General features: G+C 43.4%; 2 protein-coding genes across 2 annotated transcripts; one reads left to right on the top strand and one right to left on the bottom strand.

Moving 5' to 3' along the window:
* The first annotated feature begins 1 nt into the window (after position 1).
* On the top strand, positions 2 to 1,315 carry LOC110495138 (CST complex subunit TEN1). Its single transcript, XM_021570474.3, has 3 exons — positions 2 to 90; positions 416 to 516; positions 587 to 1,315. Exons 1-3 carry the CDS (start codon positions 2 to 4, stop codon positions 748 to 750), a joined length of 354 nt encoding a protein of 117 aa, XP_021426149.3. The 3' UTR covers positions 751 to 1,315.
* An 86-nt stretch (positions 1,316 to 1,401) lies between these two features.
* On the bottom strand, positions 1,402 to 16,342 carry LOC110493674 (envoplakin). The gene is made up of 22 exons (XM_021568073.3): positions 15,335 to 16,342; positions 12,627 to 12,726; positions 12,345 to 12,499; positions 11,852 to 11,975; positions 11,370 to 11,501; positions 11,209 to 11,250; positions 10,748 to 10,909; positions 10,444 to 10,551; positions 10,150 to 10,245; positions 9,882 to 9,995; positions 8,931 to 9,077; positions 8,404 to 8,558; positions 8,182 to 8,282; positions 7,694 to 7,854; positions 7,140 to 7,276; positions 6,873 to 7,011; positions 6,386 to 6,579; positions 6,066 to 6,216; positions 5,866 to 5,949; positions 5,612 to 5,719; positions 5,369 to 5,461; positions 1,402 to 5,215 (listed from the first exon to the last, which is right to left on the bottom strand). Exons 1-22 carry the CDS (start codon positions 15,385 to 15,387, stop codon positions 1,826 to 1,828), a joined length of 5,946 nt encoding a protein of 1,981 aa, XP_021423748.3. The 5' UTR covers positions 15,388 to 16,342; the 3' UTR covers positions 1,402 to 1,825.
* Positions 16,343 to 19,051: the final 2,709 nt, after the last annotated feature.

The raw sequence follows: 19,051 nt of genomic DNA on the forward strand, positions 1-19,051 counted from the left end.
GATGCTTCCAGCACCTGCAGTCTTTCATTTCCTTTGGGAAGTCAACTCTGGTCCAGTCAAGGAGGGAGATTCAGTGAGAACATTTGGAAGGTGAGGAGTGTCTACCGGCGTGAGGTTGCTGGCACCTTAATTGTGGAGAACGGGATCGTGGTTATGACTGGAGCGAATCAGTGGAATGTTATCAAATGCATGGAACATGGTTTCCAGGTGTTCGATGCCATTCCATTCGCTCCGTTCTGGCCATAATTTTGAGCCGTTCTTCCGTCAGCAGCCTCCCCTGGTACTGTCTTAAACGCAGTATACCTAATAATAGTCAATAATCGTATTTTTTAAAATCCCTTTTGGATTGCATGGCTAACAGACCAGTTAATTTTCTAGATTGATGAATCTAGAAAAGGCTACACAATCTATCCAGCATGCAGCACCAAGTTGTTGTTCAGACTACATTTGTGGAACCCTTTGACCCCATCATTGGAGCCCAGTACATAGTTCTGGGCGAGATTGAAAAAGCAGAGGGTAAGATGAGGTTTTTATTTGGTTTATATGCTTTGCAACTCCCAAAACCCACATACCTATCTCTTCACAGGAGGTGATGGTGTGATGGCTCATGCCCGTGTGCTGAACTGTGTGGATGGGGTCAACCTAGTCCTGCTACAGAGAGGTGTCAATGAACAGAGGAGCTACTTCAGAGAGAGGGGGGAGAGCAAGGGAGATGCTGCTACTGCTGCTCGGCCACCTGCTCCTCTCTGACCTGGACCCCAATAAGAATTCATCTGATACAGTGCTACTAGTGGAAAGTTATGAACCAGGTGGAATTTAATGACATGTTGTTATGTTTATATGACCTCAGATGGATCGTGTCAAAAGGTCAGATTTTTTTATGGTCGGGACATTTTCCCAAATAGCCGATTTACATGGGGATGTCAAGAATTATGAGACTCTGCCTTTCGCTAATTTAGAATGGCGAAGGGTGGAATTGGGATATAACAAGACTTCTGATGAAATCCTGATTCGATACACAAAAGCTGCTTGTTCTGGTGCACTGTAAAGTCCTGCCATTATTTGTCATACGATATCAATTCTGGAAGTCACCCTCTTCCTGCTGACAGAGTTAGGCAAGTTCACTGAATGTTGGGTCAGGTGTATGAAGTAGATCAAGAATGCATACTTACATTCTTATTGTAGCTAATCTAAGATAAGAGAGAATGTTTGATGTAGCCATTTATGCAATGGTTATATTTGTGAATGAAAACTGATATGTAGCTTGGAAATGTACATTTGTGAGAAACAAACAAATAAATTATTTTTGATTTGATATTAGATGTATTTATGTGTTATCGTGTTGCTTTATTTTTTGGTAGTTAATTATTTTATTTTGTTGGAATTGAAGAAGCAAGCATGTTGACAATATAATCTTTAATGAGTAATTATTTTCTTGATACAGTATCAAGGTTGCATTTAAAAGGATCAGTGTCAGGAAAATAAGAAATAGACAAGCAAAACTTAGTCAATAACATTGCACCATGTCCCATCAGCTCTAGTAAAACAATAATATCAAGGATACATTTTTAAAAAACATAAAACTCCTTTGTCTCTTTCCTTTTTTAAAGTAGATTCTGCCATCTCCAAAGAATTTTGGTAAACAAAAGCAACTCAGCAGCAACAATCATGACCTTACAGTAAGCTACGCAATATTTTCAGACAAAATTAAAATGATACATTCTGGGTAGTATTGATATTTAAGTTTATACAATATAATTTGACTTCATATTAAAAATCACCCTAGAGACAAGAATACCCTCCAAGCACACTGTTAACAGGTCTATTATCTAGGAGAAAATCGATGAGAATTGTATGTAGGGGTGTAGCTGCTGCCAGACACTTTGGAGGAAGCAGGTAGCATCAGTAGGCCAGACTGAGGATCTGTCTTGCAGCGGGCCATCGCTTGCTTGTAGTTGATTTTATCCTTTGTTGTGGGGTCGACGATTTCCTTGGCGTAGTTGTACTCGTCCTGAAGCTCTCTCATCATGGTGCTGTCAATCATCTTGGCTCCAATGGCCTCCTGTATGCTCACACGGTCCGTGTTGTTGGGATTTACCAGCCCTCCTGTCAGGTGTTGCACCTCCATGTAACGCAGGGCAGTTTCTTTGGGCATCCAACCTTTCAGGACGGCCCCTCCCACCGACAGGCGTTCTCTGGTCGTGGGGTCCTCCACACCAGTGTAGGCTTTCTGGGCATTGAGTAGACTCTGCAGTTGGCTCGAATCAATGAGGTCCCTCTCGGCTGCTTTGTGGACCGAGTATCTCTCCTTGTTGCTGATGTCAACGATGCCCCCTGTAGCAGCCTGTGCTTCCAACAGCTTTTGTGCTGTGCCGCTTTCGATTAGCTTGCGGGCCTCTGCACTGCGTATGGAGAAGCACGTGTCGGTGTTTGTGTCAATTACACCAGCGATAGGATATCTCTCCTTAGGGGCAGGAACAGGGGCGCTGCTGGTAGGGGACGACTTTAGCGAGGATTCCAGCTTTGATGTGATTGAGTTGAACTTGGGCTGTTTTTCTTTTTCACCTGCGACAAGAAGTGCAAACTCTGAAATGGGCATTTTCCCATCCTTGTATTTTTGAAAATCATACTGGGTCAGTTTTCCATCTCTCAAGGCATTTTTGATAGAGTACTGCTTGCCGCTCTTGCGATCCTGCAGCACAGAGGTCTCCCCATTAGGTCCCATCGAAGTTATTTCCTCCCAATCACACTCCAGCTCTTGCAGATGCATGTACTGGGCACGGTCGATCAGTCCCTGCAGGTAGGCTTCATATGGAGATAGTTCTTTGCCAGTATCAGGGTCCAAGATGGTGATTTTAGTGGAGACATTGGTATCCTTTGTCTGGGTCTCTGTATTGTCTTCCTTCTCCTTTTCCCTCTGGAGTATCCTGATGGCGTTGTCTTTCTGGTGGATCGTGTCTTTCTCGTCCAGTATCTCCCTCTCCAGACGCTGCACGTCAGACTCCATCTTGACGCTCTTTTGTCTGTTGATCTGGCTTCTCTCGCTCATCAGCTTGGTCTGCTGCTGGAACGATAAGCTGATGTCTTGCCTCTCAGACTCCAACTTCCTCAGCTCCCGGGTGAGGTTGTCTTTCTCCCTCTGCGCGGCGTCCCTGGCCAGAATGAGACTTGTCTCTTCCCGAGAAGTGCTCGACTGACTGCCATTCAGTCGGTTGAGTTTGTCAGAGAGCTGTTTGATTTTTTCCTCCAGGTCCTGCCTGGCATGTTTCTCCTGAGACACCAGGCCCTTCAGGCGGTATCTCTCTGCTTCTACAGCCTGGTCTTTCTCCACCCGGATCACCTCTTTGTACACCGTCTTCTCTACGGCCTTTTCTCGCTGAATGAGCTCAAGCTTGACATTAGTGTTCCTGATGTTTCTCTGAATATTCAGGACGTCATTGGTTTCCTTGTCCATGTCTGAGCGAAGACCGTTGGTCATCCTCTCCAGTCTAGGGTCTCTCTCAACTTTCAGGACCTCCTCGACAATGATACTCTCCTCGATGGGCGGTGGGGCATTTTCCAGCTCTTTGATGCGCAGTTTGATCTGTTTCAGTTCAGACTCCACTTTAATCTTCTTCTGATGTTCATCACTCTGCTTTAGGATGTTCTCCTTCTCCTCCACTAAGGTTTTAAGTTTTTGCACCTCAAGCTCTAGCTGCCGGCGGGACTTAACCTCCTCATCAAGGCTCCTGCCAAGCTTATCATGCTCAACTATTTGCTTGGGGTCCTTCTGTAGACGCACCACCTCCTGCACCACCACTTTTTCCTCTGGCTTTTGTCTCTCCAGCAGGATGTACTTGTTTTGCAGGTCGAACACCATCTCCTCCGTGGTACGGCGACACTGTTGCTCATCGCGTACCTCCTTTCTCAGCCGATCTGCCTCCTTCTCCAAGAGTGGATCATCCTCATACTTGAAGATATCTTTGGTCATCAGCTTTGTCTCCACCTTGGATTTTTCTGCTTTCCACTCGTCCCTCTCTTTTCTCAGGAGGTTAATCTGGTCCTCTACATTATTGTAAGTTCGGTGCACATGGTTCACCTGATCATTGAGCCTCTGTATCTCTCTTTCGTTCTCAGGGCTCCTCTCCTCTTTCACCACATCTTGGATGACTTCCTTCAGCTCCACCTTTGGCTTCTTGGAACGCAGGGCTTCCAGATCAACCATGACCAAAGTGATCTTGTCCTGTAAGTCAGAACGCTGCTTGTTGAAGTCTTGAACATCTTTCTTCAGACGCATTATCTCCGACTCTGTTTGTGGATCTATGCGGTAGATCTCATTGACAATTTCCTTGAGTTCGACCTTGGGCTTCCACTGCCCCACCTCGCTATACCGAATTTTGAGTTGAGAGACCTCCTTGACCAGGGAGTCTGTCTCAATTTTCTCTCCCTCTAGGCCTGATCGAATCCTCTTGGATTCATTGATGAGCTCAGGGTCCTGTTCGACTTTCTTCACCTCCCTGGTGACCACCTTGGGCTGAATGGTGGGAATGATCCTCTCCAATGCATTGATCTGGCTCCTTGTTTGGAAGATCTCATCATTCAGAGTCTTGCTCTTGTTGCCTTCATCTGTGATTTCCTTCTCAAAGGTTTTAACAGCCTTGAGCATCTCTGGATCCTTCTCCAATCGAATCACCTCCTTTTTCATAACCTTCTCCCTGATGTTGGGTCTTGTAGCATTCAGGATGGTGACCTCTGTCTTCTGTTGAATGACTTCTCCCTCTTTTACTCGTACCTCATTCTTTATCTTGCCGATCTCATCTTTTAACTTGGAGGCTTCTACATCCAACTGAGGATCTCTCTCAAACTCAGTCACCTCTCTAGTCACCAGTTTGGGCTTGATGCACTTGAGGTCGTCCCCAAAAGTAGCGATTTTGATTTTAACACCCTCGATCTCACCCTGGGTACGGCTGCGCTTCAAGGCCTCTTTGTGGATTTGGTCCTCTAGATCTTTTAGGTCGGTTTCCAGTTTAGGGTCGCGGTAGTACTCGAGCACCTCCTTCTCCTCAACTCGATGCATCCCTTTACGGCTCTTCAGAGACAGCATCCTGGTCTTGAACGTTGCCACGTCAGTCTCAGCACGGCTGCGTCTATCGCTCTCCGCACTCAACTCTTGCTGCAGGCTCTTTATGTTCATGGTTGATTTTATGGTCGGTTCTATGGATTGTTTCTCATGTTTCTGCAAAAAGTAAAACAAAAAAAGCATAGTTTTAAAAGCAATTTCAGGGAAAATACTTCAACATTTTCATAATTTTGTATCCGAAACACATTCAATTGATCAAAACTGGCAGTGGGAAAGAAGTTTTGTGTTTAGCTAGATTTTCCAACTCACCTGAGCGATGAGGTTCTTAGCAAAGCCCATCTGATTGAGCAGCTGGTCATTCTCAGCGGACGTTTTAGCATAGTGGTTCACCACAGCCTTTTCCTGTAATACACAAAGAAGCACAGCCATCCTTCAGCTCACAGTGCTCAAGAAAACATGCAGGAAACATGACGCGCCCTACACTGGTCTGCATAGAAGTGGATAAACATGAATGTCATTTGTGTCTATTGACTTCCATCCTTTGTGTATTACCTGGTTCTGCACAGTATCAGCAAGGGTGGAGGTGTGACGTGTTTTGGAATCTTTGCCTCCCACATTGTTGAGGGTGCTGCTGTATTTGTCAGTGTTGACCTCATATTCCTGCACAAGCAGTTGAAATAAAGATTTTATTATTATTATTATTATATTATTATTTATTATCAATATCCAAATATTCAAATATCTGTTACACAAATACAAGGTTAATCATGATGCAGTAGGATAATGTAACTTAATCGGAGTCTTACATTGAGGATATTCTGCAAATCTTGGGAAAGGTCAAGCACTCTGTCCAGGTCGTCTCCCTTCCTCTTGATGTCATCCACCACCCTCTGCAATATAAATTACTAAATTAAACTTGATTGCAAAATATGTGTCTTACAATGATATTTTAAGAATATCACCAACAATTTCAGAGCTTCTTGACACACAACACAAACAGACTGACCTTCTGGGAAGTCTGCTTGGAGTTGACCTGTGATAGGTCATCGCTGGGGCTGATCTTGTTGTCAGGCAGATTTTTCAGGAAGAAGTTCAGAGATTTGCTTGTGTTCTGGAATTCCTGGTTCTTGCCTGCAGCCTCTTGCAAGAGGCCCTCTCTGAGACAGAAAAACGCAATGATAAACACTTTTGTGGTGACAAACTGAAAACAATTATTATTTTCATCTGACGTTCGAGCAAACAAATGGACTATTTTGATACCATATATTTGCAGACATGGTGTGTGTGGTCAACGTTAGCTAACAGGCAAAGTGGCCCTGGGCTCACCTCTCCTTCAGCTGGTTGTTGACGTTAGAGTAGCGGTTCTGTAGTTGTTTGACCTGGGTCCCCTGGCGATGGATGTCTGGGCAGTACTCCTGGTAGCCCTGCTGCAGGGAACTACACAGCTGCTCGCTGGTCTCCAGGTCCTGGCCCAGCTTCTTCAGTTCATCCTGAGAGCCCGCCACATCCTTACGCAGACTCTGTAGAGAACCGATATGATAAATATGTGTCCTGGTGGGGTGCTTTTAGCTAAATTAGAAGGGATGACTGATATGTGCAGTCAAATTATATAGTCCTTTATTACTTCAAGTCAACTACTAGGGTATTCTCTGGTCCAATTTGTTCAAGGATACTGTAGAATCTATTTGGTTCTCTTGAGAAAGTTGAGTTGTGTCCAGAATGGCACACTAATCCAAGGCAGTGTAGGCAATGGTCCTGGTCAAAAGTAGTTCAATATATAGGGAATAGGGTGCACTGGTAATGTCCCACCCACCTGGATCTCCTGGGTGCGGGCCTGAATAGCATTGGGGACATCTGGGATAGGGCCATCCTTATTCAGCTTTTCCTCAAAGCCAGAGACAATGCCATCCACTTTCTTGATCTGCTTCTCCAGGTTCAGAGATGCATTAGCCCTATAGAAGAAATGGCAAAAAAATTAAACAATAATTAACCCCAAGATCTGCTGTTTGATTCTATTTTCTGATAATATATCGATAAGACAGGTGATCGGTGATAATGTATGTTTGTAAAATGGTTGTACTTCTTGTTAAATAGCTCGGCCAGGGCTGCGATGCTATCTTGCTTGTCCTTGGCAGCTTGAAGTTTGGCTGCAAGGCCTTTAGAGATGTCCTTCTCCAACTTCGGCTGCTCCATAGCTGCCAGAGCATCTGCTGCTTTCTACAAGAGATACAACCACCATATCATTAGGATCAGTACCATCCTTACCAACAATAGCATAACTATCATCATCATCGCCGTAGACATTAGACTCATCATTATTGTCATCATCATCTTTAGGAGGCACGAATCCATCAATGTCATCAATGTCAACCTATAATTATTCAGATTTAGTGATTTTAACAGCATGAAGATACATTGTACAGTTACAATGGCTGGTAGACGTCTATCAAAAGTAGTGGAATAGGGTGCCATTTCGGTTGTCCCCTTAGACTGTGCCTGAGGCTGGTCTAATGGGTAATGGGTACGAATCCCAGCTCCACCTCTACTCTCTTTCTCCCTCCTTCTCTGTCTCCTTGCTCATTTCCACTTGTATCTGTCTCAATAAAGTTAAAAACAAGACTCTCTCTCTCTCACCTCTTGCTCCTTCAGCCTCTTGGCCAGGTCGGCGGTGGGGTCACTGCGGTCCAGCGGGGCCCTCAGACGGCTCAACATGCCCTGCTTGGCTTTGACCAGGTCCTCATCCAGCTTATCCAGCTGACTGGCCGCGGCTTTAGCTTTGGGGTTGGACGGCGGGGCTACGTGGGGGACACAGGGCAATGAAAATCTGGCCTAATCAAAAGTAGTGCACTATGTAGGGAAAAGGGGACCATTATCTCTGCAGCTGTAGTTATTGTATATGTACACATGTCCCATAAATACACTTTGGCTTGGGGTTTACATGACGTGATGAGTTGAATGTGATATCACAATGTGGTTTAGGGACAATGTTGAATCAAAAGTTGGAGAAGCCATTTCTCCTTATTTACAGTTAAGGATCCTAGCAGTAACAGTAGCAGGATCCAGAGTTATTTGGAAGGCTTTGTTTTGGGGTACTGGGATTAATGGAGCAACTTTTTCCTCACCTGTGTATACGGGTTTCTCTTCGACACAACGGATCTTGTCCTTCATTGTGCCTAAATAAACAGCCCTCCTCTTCTTGATGTCGTCAAGCACATCACCATGTCTGTGCGCGCACACACAAAAATCGTTAGAACTGAGGCATTTTAATTCACAAAATTGACGTATTATTTTTCCATATGCTTGTCATATAATTGACATAAATTACATATTCTCCTGTTGCTTACATGTCTACGGTGGCAATGGCCTCTGGGTCAGGGGGTGGGATCAGGAAGCAGACCCCTGGAAAGGTTTTGGTTGCCCCACTGCTGGTCAATACGTTCCAGTTCTCAACGTCTGAATTCGACTTGAGGGTGAACTTGTCCCCTCGAGTGAGTTCAGCCTAAAAGAACACAAAGAGAGAACTTTCCTCAGAATGGATCACATGTAAATATTCCTTTTCATCTCACAAACACAATGCCCAATACTGAGGTACCTAGGAACTTTAATTTACTTTAGTGAGTTCCCTAGTTACAGTAATGTTTGGTTTTGTGATGTTTACATGAGCCTACATTACGTCGCATGCCTTGACACACCTCTCAGTGCCGTGGTAGAGCATTCTATTCTATTCTAGTAGTCACGTCATTGCTTAGTAGCTTTATCAAAGATTCTACAGAGGTTTGGAACCCGCTTTGACTTCATAGCGTAACCTGTGGTGGAGGCTCCAGGACAGGGTCAAAGTTAAAAGGTGAGAGGTCAGAGCAGCTGGTCATACCTTCTCAGTCTTCCAGTCACAGAGGGAATCCACGGTGGTGGACCTGGTGGGCGGGCAGCGGCGCAGCTTGAGGGGGGCGATGGTGGTGCTCCTCTTCCTCAGGTCAGCCAAGAGCTGCTCGTTACGTTGCACCGTGCTCTCCTCCGCCTGAGAGAGAGAGAGAGAGAGAGAGAGAGAGAGAGAGAGAGAGATGGAGAGAGAGATGGAGAAAGAAAGAGAGAGAGAGATGGAGAAAGAAAGAGAGAGAGAGAGAGAGAGAGAGAGAGATGGAGAAAGAAAGAGAGAGAGAGAAGGGGAGAGAGTGGTAAAGCGAAATTGCGGAATTAGGACCAGCTGCATTGCATTTCGGCATAACCCTTTTTCTTCACATTATTTACATAATGTAGTAGGGTAATGTCATGATAACGTCTGATAATGTGTGAAAGAAATGCAATGTCTTTAGAAGTGAAGTGTTAACATGCACACTACCATTTATTTCTCTTTTGTGGTGCAGGGAGTTAAAGCCCACTAATTGACATTGTAGAAAAAAAGGCTGGTCTTGAAAAGGGTTTTTGTACATGTATTTTACATTGATAATAAATGTGCAGAGGTAAAAGCATGAGTTTTAAAAAAATGTGTTCAATATGAAATGCAATGTAGCATCTTTATGTTTCCTGGGTGTGTTGAAAGTTTACTGCGCAAGTTAACACCGAAGATTCAATGAGATTGGAACTGCATCCAGATGTACAATAGATAATAGTGTTCACATCCTGGCATTACCTATATTTGTATTTGTATTTGTATTTGTATTTGTATTTGTGTGTGTGTGTGTGTGTGTGTGTGTGTGTGTGTGTGTGTGTGTGTGTGTGTGTGTGTGTGTGTGTGTGTGTGTGTGTGTGTCAGAGAGGCTGGGAAAAAAGCAGAAGACACATTTCCATCTAGTATGGACTAATAAACGATATCTTATTTTACCTCCAGTTGAAGAGTCATCGCTGAGCCACTCTTCCCAGTTGTGCCTTCCACTTTCTTCAGGCTAGAGTTGAGTTCACTCAGAGACTCCGATAGTGTCTCCACATCTAGTTGGTACTGAACAGGGACACAGACAGACAACACATCATAACATGGTACCTTTTTCACATACCTTTCCATTCTGACAATAAAAGCAGGAATCTGAATATTATTCTAAGCTGATGTAGATACTAGCCTGAAGCCTTGTTAATGGATTCTGAGTGACATGTACCTTCTTGAAATCCTCTATGTAATCCAGATGGGTCTCTTGGCAGATGCACAGGTTGAGGAACTTCTGCCACTCATTCCGCAAAGAATCTCTCTGAGCCTGAAACAAGTATAAAGATGAAGGCATCACGTAAAGGGAAAATCTCTATCTTTCAGGAACATTGTAAAACTTGGTGGACCTAAATGTAGAAGTCTAATCTATAGAAGAGTGATTGATTCCTGATTGAAGACAATGTAAAATGTTAATCGTCTAGAAGGGGAGGTGTACTTAAAGTTTTAATTGGTTATTGGCATGTACCTGTATTGTGGTGCTGGCCGGGTGCTTCAGCTCAAGGAGTCGATCACCGTCATCCTGGAGTTTGTTCACTTCGCTCTCATGGGACAGCAGGCTGTTGTTCTTGAAGTTCTGATTGAGATAAAAAAATAAAAAAATAAATATGATGCCCCTGAACATGGCTCCTTCAGTAATGGAAAACGAAATGTACATCCATGCCAGAAACCTATGAAGCAGCTCCTCAAGCAACAGTTTCATACTTTATTGTTATATTAAGGCTTATTGACATTGAGTGACACTCTATTTGACCCCTAAGATGGACTCTCACCTCATACTGTCTGCGGACGTCCGGAGGGTCCAACATGTGGTCGCTCCAGTCCTGTTTCAGGATTTTTGTCTGTTCGTCTCCGAGATAAGTCAGCTCCTTGTTACAGCTCTGCATGTAGTCATACAGACTGCTCAGGTAGTGGTGCCGCCATTTTGAATTGTCCTGTGGGAATAGAACAATATTATGTAACAACTGTAAAGAGCCACACCAAAAAGAGAACAGATGTTTCAATTACTTTTAGGTTGAAAGTGAAATCCCACCGATCCCATCAGAGGAGGCTGGTGGGAGGAGCTATAGGAATTAATGGAACGGTATCAAACACATCAAACATATGGAAACCGCATGTTGGACTCTGTTCCGTCTATTCCATTCCAGCCAATTACAATGACCCCGTCCTCCTATACCTCCTCCCACCAGCCTCCTCTGGATCTCACAGTACCCATATGATAACTATGACTTACCAAAATATTGTTGTATTGTTTCTTAATGGCAGCATACTCCTCCTGAAACACGAATGAATTGTTGTCATGTTCACTAGCTACAAGATGTTTCCAAACACGTCCATTAAATCCACGAACCCTTGAATCCATCGTCACGGAGATGAGAGAGTTGAAGGGGTTACCTTGGTGCTGGTGGAGCTGAGGCTGAGCTGAGAGCTGTAGGCCTCGATCTCCTTGTGCAGTATGTTGTGGGCGGCGATCTGCTTCTTCAGGTCAGCCATGGTGGGCCCGTACTCTTCCGTGTTCACCTCCCTCTGAGAGACAGACACGCAGAACGGTATGGTCAGTCATGGACACAATTAGACTCAGAAGAAAACTAAAGAGGCTTTATGGTAGTATGCATTCTTATGGGGTATCTTAAATGAGCATGAACTGTAGGATAACGATGAACTGAACGTTGTGTACTGTTGTGTTAGTTGTGTTGTGTACTGTTGGGTTAGCTAAGTCAGTCAGTATATAGTACAACTGAAGTAAAGTTCAGCTTGAATTGGTCAACAGAACAGTTTGTCAAGGGGATGAGCACCATGATTCTATAAGGATGTTTACAATAGGGAGGCTTGGTCTTAAGTTAGTTGCCAAAGAAGAAGAGGACACTTGATTTCACCTGTTTCTGATTGAGCACTGAAGCCCAGTCGATTCTGGGCTTCAGCTCCACATCGTTGACAGGCTCATAGATGTCCCGGTAGATGGCACAGTCTTTCAGCCAGCGGTCATGAAGGTGTCTGACACTGGAATGACCAAAAGGTTGAGGAAGGGAGGGGGAAAATACATTTAGTATGTTTAGCATGAGTATGATAACAAAGAGAACTGGCAAGAGAAACACATTTTAGTAAATAAATCAGGCTGGACCTTACTGTATCCCCCAATGATCAAATGTCTTAAAGGGAAAGATGGCTTTCTGCAGAGACTCATTTTTTTGAAGCAGCTAAAGAGCCCAAATGATATCAGCGTTCAGAAGAGATATCCCACTGGGCACACACTGGTTTAATCAACATTGTTTCCATATCATTTCAATGAAATTGTGTTGAACCAATGTGGAATAAACGTTGAATTCATGTCTGTGCCCCAGTGGGATGGGCCTAGAAGAGGTCACTCACTCGCTCTCTATCTCGCTGCCTTGAGGGTGTTTGTACTTCTTGGCCTTGTCCACATCCAGGAAGAGGTCATTCAGCAGGCCCTCAGCCTCAGACAGGTTGCTTGCCACCACTTTCTGGTGCTGGAGGGGCCGGTTTTTCTTCTCATTCTCTTCATCCTACATGGCAATGGGGGTGAAGACAGTAGGTGAGTCCAGAGAACGAATAGTGGCCAGAATTTAAGTCCATGGAAACACTATTATTTAGAGAGAAAGAAAGAGAGAGACCGTCGGTATGTGTTCTCACCACAGCAAGTAGCTCTTCGGCCCGGAGGACATCTTTCTCCACCTGGTCGGAATTCTTTTGCATGCGTGCAATCACCAAGGCCAAGTCGTTGGCTGTGGAACTGTTTAGAGGGCAAAGGTTAAAGGTTAAATATCTGATTTAGAAAAATAGCAAAGAAGATACAAAATGCAAAGAGGAAAGAGGCAGAGAGAGGAATGTGGAAATTGAATCTCTGTCTGAATCCTATCAATAATTTAAAAAAAGTTTGGGACCATTTACGAGCGTATGAGTTGTTGTCCTTGACTTAAGTGACCAATGAAGGTCAGGGTCCTAAACATTTAAGATGGATGCTGAGGCCATTATCCTTGTGTAAGCTATCCAGTTACGAAACCTAACACGCCAAATCATTAGATATAAAACCACAGGCTAAGAATAGATAGTGACACAGACAGAGTAGATGTGTGTGAAGATGTCCTCCGTAATCTAACTTCCCTTTGTCCAAAATCAACACTTTATCCAAGACTAACAAAAGTCCAAATGTATGACTAGGACCAGAGTTCTTTGTGACTTGACCAGGAAGAACTCTGGGCCATAGCTAGAACCTATAACTAGGGCACTGAGTTCTTGATGTTCAGGAAAAACTCCTGGCCCTACATAAGACAACACTCTTGAACTGAAACCAAAGTGAGTACCAAAAGGCACCCTATTCCCTTCGTAGTGCAGTACTTTTGACCATATCTCTGGTCAAATGTAGTGCACTACGCAGGGAATAGTGTGCCATTTGGGACGTACGCTAATGGTCTCTAGAGGTAACGACCTGGGATCAACAGGAGGGTGAATCACTTCCCCTGCCCCACCTGAGAATTCCCAAAATGCTGTTTGTTTGTCTCTCTCAACTATTTGTTTGTCTCTCTGTCACTCCCTCTGTGTGACTGTGACGACCTGTATTGCTCTCTCTCTCTGCCGACCTAGTGGGTACTCTCCCAGGGCAGTGTTCAAGGTAGAGCATTGATCTCCAGAGTGTTGGAAGTGTGTTGAATACTTCTCCACAGCTTTGAATCCAGGCTATTCAGATTGCCTGATAAACTGTTAAATACAGTATGTAACTGTCGTCTTACAACTTCATCTGAGTTGGGATCAATTCATTTCACCAATTCAGGTGATATACAGCGCATGTGTAGAAAATAGTCCACTACTTTAACTGTGTAGTTGAATTTGCTGAACTGACTACATTTGACGACCCTGACATTTTTGCCCATGTTCCTTTTAACCTAAGGAGCCATTTTGACATGAAAGTGTTATCAACAGTAAAACATGTATTATGATGTAATGAGATTACATATGCTTGTACCAGCAGATTCAGTAATACATAGATCTGTGTTCTCACGTCAACCTGCCCCTGTGGACCATACCAGCACTGAAGTCACTAACCTCCCCTTTAAATACCAGCACTGAAGCCACTAACCTCCCCTTTAAATACCAGCACTGAAGTCACTAACCTCCCCTTTAAATACCAGCACTACAGGACTCACAAACCTCCTCTTTAAACACCACTATCCCTCCAATGACAACTTCTACAGGTGATGGACCGGGTGAAATATTTAAGTGCCTTAAACACATTAAATGCAGGCCCTAGACTTTACACGAATGCCCTCCGCCACAACTAAGATAGACCTACTATACTAAAATATCTTCGCTGTCATTAAATGCTTCATCAACAGTTGTACTGTAGCACACTTCACAGTGCTGATACAGATGTTTCAATTGTGTTTAATAACAGAGAGACAAGCAGTCTATCAATCAGACAAGGACATTCCCTTTAAATATCCCATTTGCACCACCGTGGCGGGAGGGTGAGCCAACACCCATAGGAAGTGGAGTAACCAGCTGAACAGCACAGACAGAGGCCTTATCTGCCCTGCCCTGATCAGCAGGGCCATCAGACACACAGTGACCCTGAGGCAGGGTGAAACCAGTGGCACTCCTCTCACTCTGAATGGTCATCACCTCTACCTTTCATCTCAGTCCAGGTGTTGTGCATGGATACTATAAGACAATCCTCCTGTTATTATAGCATCACAATGATCAAACACACCTTCCATGTATTCACGCGTCAAGCATTTTCATTTCTATCGTTCTCACGGGAGTCTTTCCACCAGGGTTACACCCATAGACGTACAGGTTAACGTCAGTCTCCTTTGACTCAACATGAACACCAACCATCCTGGTGCTAAGCTGCCTTTGCCGAGGTCAGGTTTGATTTTCAACCTTAGGGAGGCTCAAGTGATTCATATTTTTCTATAGGGTGACATTTGATTTATCGCTAATTTAGGCCTACAGGCTATGCTGGTGATGATGCATTGACATAGGAGTCATAATTGATGGATGAACATTGATAAAAAATATGTGTCCCTACCTACCTTATCTAAGTACTGTATGTCCTACTCTTTCGTGGTAATGTAGAAATCTTGAAGCCATCATATATCCCTCCACGGGGAACGTTATGATGACGTGAATAGTCACCAAATCAATGTGAATCTAATGAGCCGTACCATTTGATAAACGTCATCACATTTTAAAATCTGTTTTACGTGACCTGAAAACAAACACACACACACACACACACACACACACACAGGTGACGGAGACCCTCTACCGCTACTCCTGAGCAAAGGGTAGGGTGGAGGAGGTTGCAGGACCGAGTTTGCTATCGTTCCTTAAAGACTTACGTGCTGATCTTGCTGGACCCCTTCAAGGTAGTACTGTCCTTCTTCTTGAACATCCTGGGTCTTTTGGTGAGTGGACGTTCCACTCCACGGACAGAACTCAAGTCTCTCTGGTCCCCTTACACTCTCTGTTCCTCTCTCGCTGTCACAGATAAGATACACACTCCCTGTGCGTATTTTAGTGTGTGTCCCTGTTGGTGTCAGCACTATGATTAAGCTGACTGAAAGAGTACCTGTGCCCCTCCCTGTTAACAAGTGTGTCGACTCAACACCCAGACAATCTATTTAGTTCCACAGGACCGGGCCAACCTGTTCTACACACTCCTCCTTCTCCTCACTCACCTCTCTAGTTCAACCCTCCCCGTTCATTAGTTCACTGTCACTCATTGAGGTTTTCTAAAGTCACTGTCGCTATTTTGCTAGGGAGTTAGTCTGGAGAAACATTCCGTTTCTATAAGGATCAGTGTAGAATAACATATGGGCTTGTGGGTAATTAGATACTAATAAGTAGTGGAGGAACTGTAAACCTTAAACAAGGCAAGATGAAGTACAATCCTATCTTAGTGGATGCCTGTGTACTCTGTTCCTATAGTGTGTGTGTGTGTGTGGGGGGGGGGGGGGAGACATAAACAAATAGAAATGTTGATATTGTAAAACTGGTCGGCCTGCCGGCGGTTTTATTTGGCCCCCCCCAAGTTTTTAAAATGTTCATTGTTGCACATAAAAGACTAAAAACACCAGCAAATCAGCTCCAAGTGATTTTCGTTTAGGAAATCTGTTCCCAAGTATTCCCACGCGCAATACAGAGGCACGTGATCATCTGCAAACGTAAGAAAGGTTCGGAATTATGATGTTTTAGTCAAATATATCTGTTTGGCCTTCTTGCGGTCAATTTGCAGTTTATAAATGATTTGTAATTATGTTCCGGCCGCCCGACCATCAGCTCAAGAAAACAACAATTGGCCCTCAGCAGATAGATGGTTTACTGTGTGATGATCCCTGTTGTAACACAATCCATTTCCAAGTATTACATTGAAGTATTACATTCAGCATCGTTCCCACTCTCTTAAGCCCCACCCATCTCTTTAAGAATTCACATGTAATCACACAACCAACCTTCAGTATGGTTAACCCAACCATTATCTCAGCCCATCATGGCTCTCCATGAAGGATCCCGTCTTTCTCCCCATACAGCTCAGTGCATTCTCCTTGGCTAAACTAGGCTCATCATTTAACATTTGTATATTTGTATATTTATGGTTCTCATACAAGTTTGTAATTAAGACACGTGAAAGTTCACATCTTCAAGAAGCCATTTCTGCAACCAAAAACAGCCCTACTGTGAAGTAGAAACTAGTGTCAGACGACTCCTTTGAGATGGCCTGTCACAAATCTACAATAAAGTTTGACATTATCTTCAATTACCTAGCTATGGACAGGAGACTGCTGTGCGCCTTTATAAAACCAGATATCAAAGCTATTAATGTTCTTATCAATAGATTGACCAGCAATCAACAAGGAACAGGATAGAGGCCTAGAATGACTTATTGGGAGTGATCTAAGACAAGGGACATCTCAACTAGTAGGCCCACTGCAAAATGTTTAATCATACAAATACTCCATACATCGATAGTGTCCTTGTTTGCCAAACAGAAGACTTCTACATTCATTCGTAATTAGGGTTTCTGCTAAGCTGATCAACAATGGGAGATGGAGAGGAATGTGGTTTGGAGACTTCAATTGCAACAGAGTAAAGTGGAGGCAGAGAGCACACATTTGTTATATGCTCGGTCACATTTGAGGGGGCTTCGCAATCGGAACTAAGTAACTTCCTCATGTGATCTGTGTTTCTAATAAACCCAGAAACTCTCATGGGTTTAGTTACTCATGGGGGAGAGAGTAAAGGGACTTTTCTGACCAGCATCCCATTGACCGCCAGACTAGAGAAAATACAAAAGTAGGCAGGTTTCCATTGACTCAGGTTTATTCGACAATAGCAATTTTGCACACAAAAAAAAACGTAATGGAAAAGGAAGCTGTAGGAGATTTGTTCTAAAGATCCACAATGTTTTTATCTGTTTGACAGGGGCGGATATGTTTTTCTTTATTGCGACAAATAGTGATGGAAACTGTGTTTTTTGAATAAATGATAATTGCGGAATCATTTTTAAGGTACGAGAGGCGCCTGAAGTAATTCTAAATATTAGGTCTAAGGGCATACAGGACATACTTAACTTATTCCCAACCTTAACCAAACCCTTAATTCTGACCCTAACCTTATCCTAATTTGAACCAATTCTGAAATGAAATATCGGTTTGCCAGCCACATCCCCTTCATTTTTCCTTTACTCATGCCATTCCGCGAAAGGACAGTCAGATTTGTTTCTTTATTTATTGTTGATAGATTATTTACCCCATTTCTTTTGATGGCCGTTTGATTTTTGTTTACTATTTTTTGTTTGATCTGCCTAGTTTGCCTTGATTATTTGATTTAGTTGACTATTATTTACTGAACTTTTGATTTATTGTATGTTTGATTTTCCTTCGTTTTTATCTAAATAGTTTTAAAATGTTATACTGAAAAAATATATAAATGCAACATGCAAAAACGTCAACACTTTTATTGAGTTACAGTTCATATAAGGAAATCAGTCAATTAATTAGGCCCTAATCTATGGATTTCCCATGACTGGGCAGAGGCGCAGCCATGGGTGGGCCTGGGAAGGCATAAGCCCACCCACTGGGAAGCCAAGCCCAGTGAATCAGAACGATTTTTTTCCCCAAAAGGGATTTATTACAGACAGAAAGACTCCTCAGTTACATCAACTGTCCGGGTGGCTGGTCTCAGACAATCCGCAGGTAAAGAAGCTGAATGTGAAGGTCCTGGGCTGGCGTGGTTACTCGTGGTCTGCGGTTGTGAGGCCGGTTGTACTTACTGCCAAATTCTCAAAAACAACGTTGGAGGCGGCTTATGGTAGAAAAATTTACATTAAATTCTCTGGCAACAGCTCTGGTGGACATACCTGCAATCAGCATGCCAATTACACGCTCCCTCAAAAACATCTGTGGCATTGTGTTGTGTGACAAAACTGCACATTTTAGAGTGGCCTTTTGTCCCCAGCACAAGGTGCACCTGTGTAATGATCAAGCTGTTTAATCAGCTTCTTGATATGCCACACCTATCAGGTGGATGAATTATCTTGGCAAAGGAGAAATACTCACTAACAGGAATGTTAACAAATTTGTGCACATCATTTGAGAAAAATAAGCTGGTTGTCAGCATGGAACATTTCTGGGATATTTTATTTCAACTCATTAAACATGGGACCAACACTTTACGTGTTGCGTTTATATTTTTGTAAAGTATCGACTTACGTACAACCAAATAAAATGACTTTACTCATGTCATAAACAGCAACTGGGACCATTAAGGAATGATTTGACTATAGCCTGGTTGAACATTGTGCTGACCATTGTTTTACCTGATGTCACATCATGTTCAGTTCGGTTTAACCAGGCTATTATTTGCGTAATGATTGATAATAACCGTTACTGTTTTTGCTAATTCAGGTGTTACCTGAGGTGTTTTGGTAATGCCCTCAACATTAGCCTTCCTCAAGAATAGCCATGAGGGGAAAATATTGCTGCTTTTATCAATGGACAGGGTTGTCAATTTCCTTTTATGGATGCCATACCACATGACTTTGTCATAACCATTAG

The sequence above is a fragment of the Oncorhynchus mykiss genome, chromosome 17 (assembly GCF_057628025.1).
Source record: "Oncorhynchus mykiss isolate SJ-2025 chromosome 17, ASM5762802v1, whole genome shotgun sequence".
In the NCBI taxonomy this organism is placed as follows: Eukaryota; Metazoa; Chordata; class Actinopteri; order Salmoniformes; family Salmonidae; genus Oncorhynchus; species Oncorhynchus mykiss.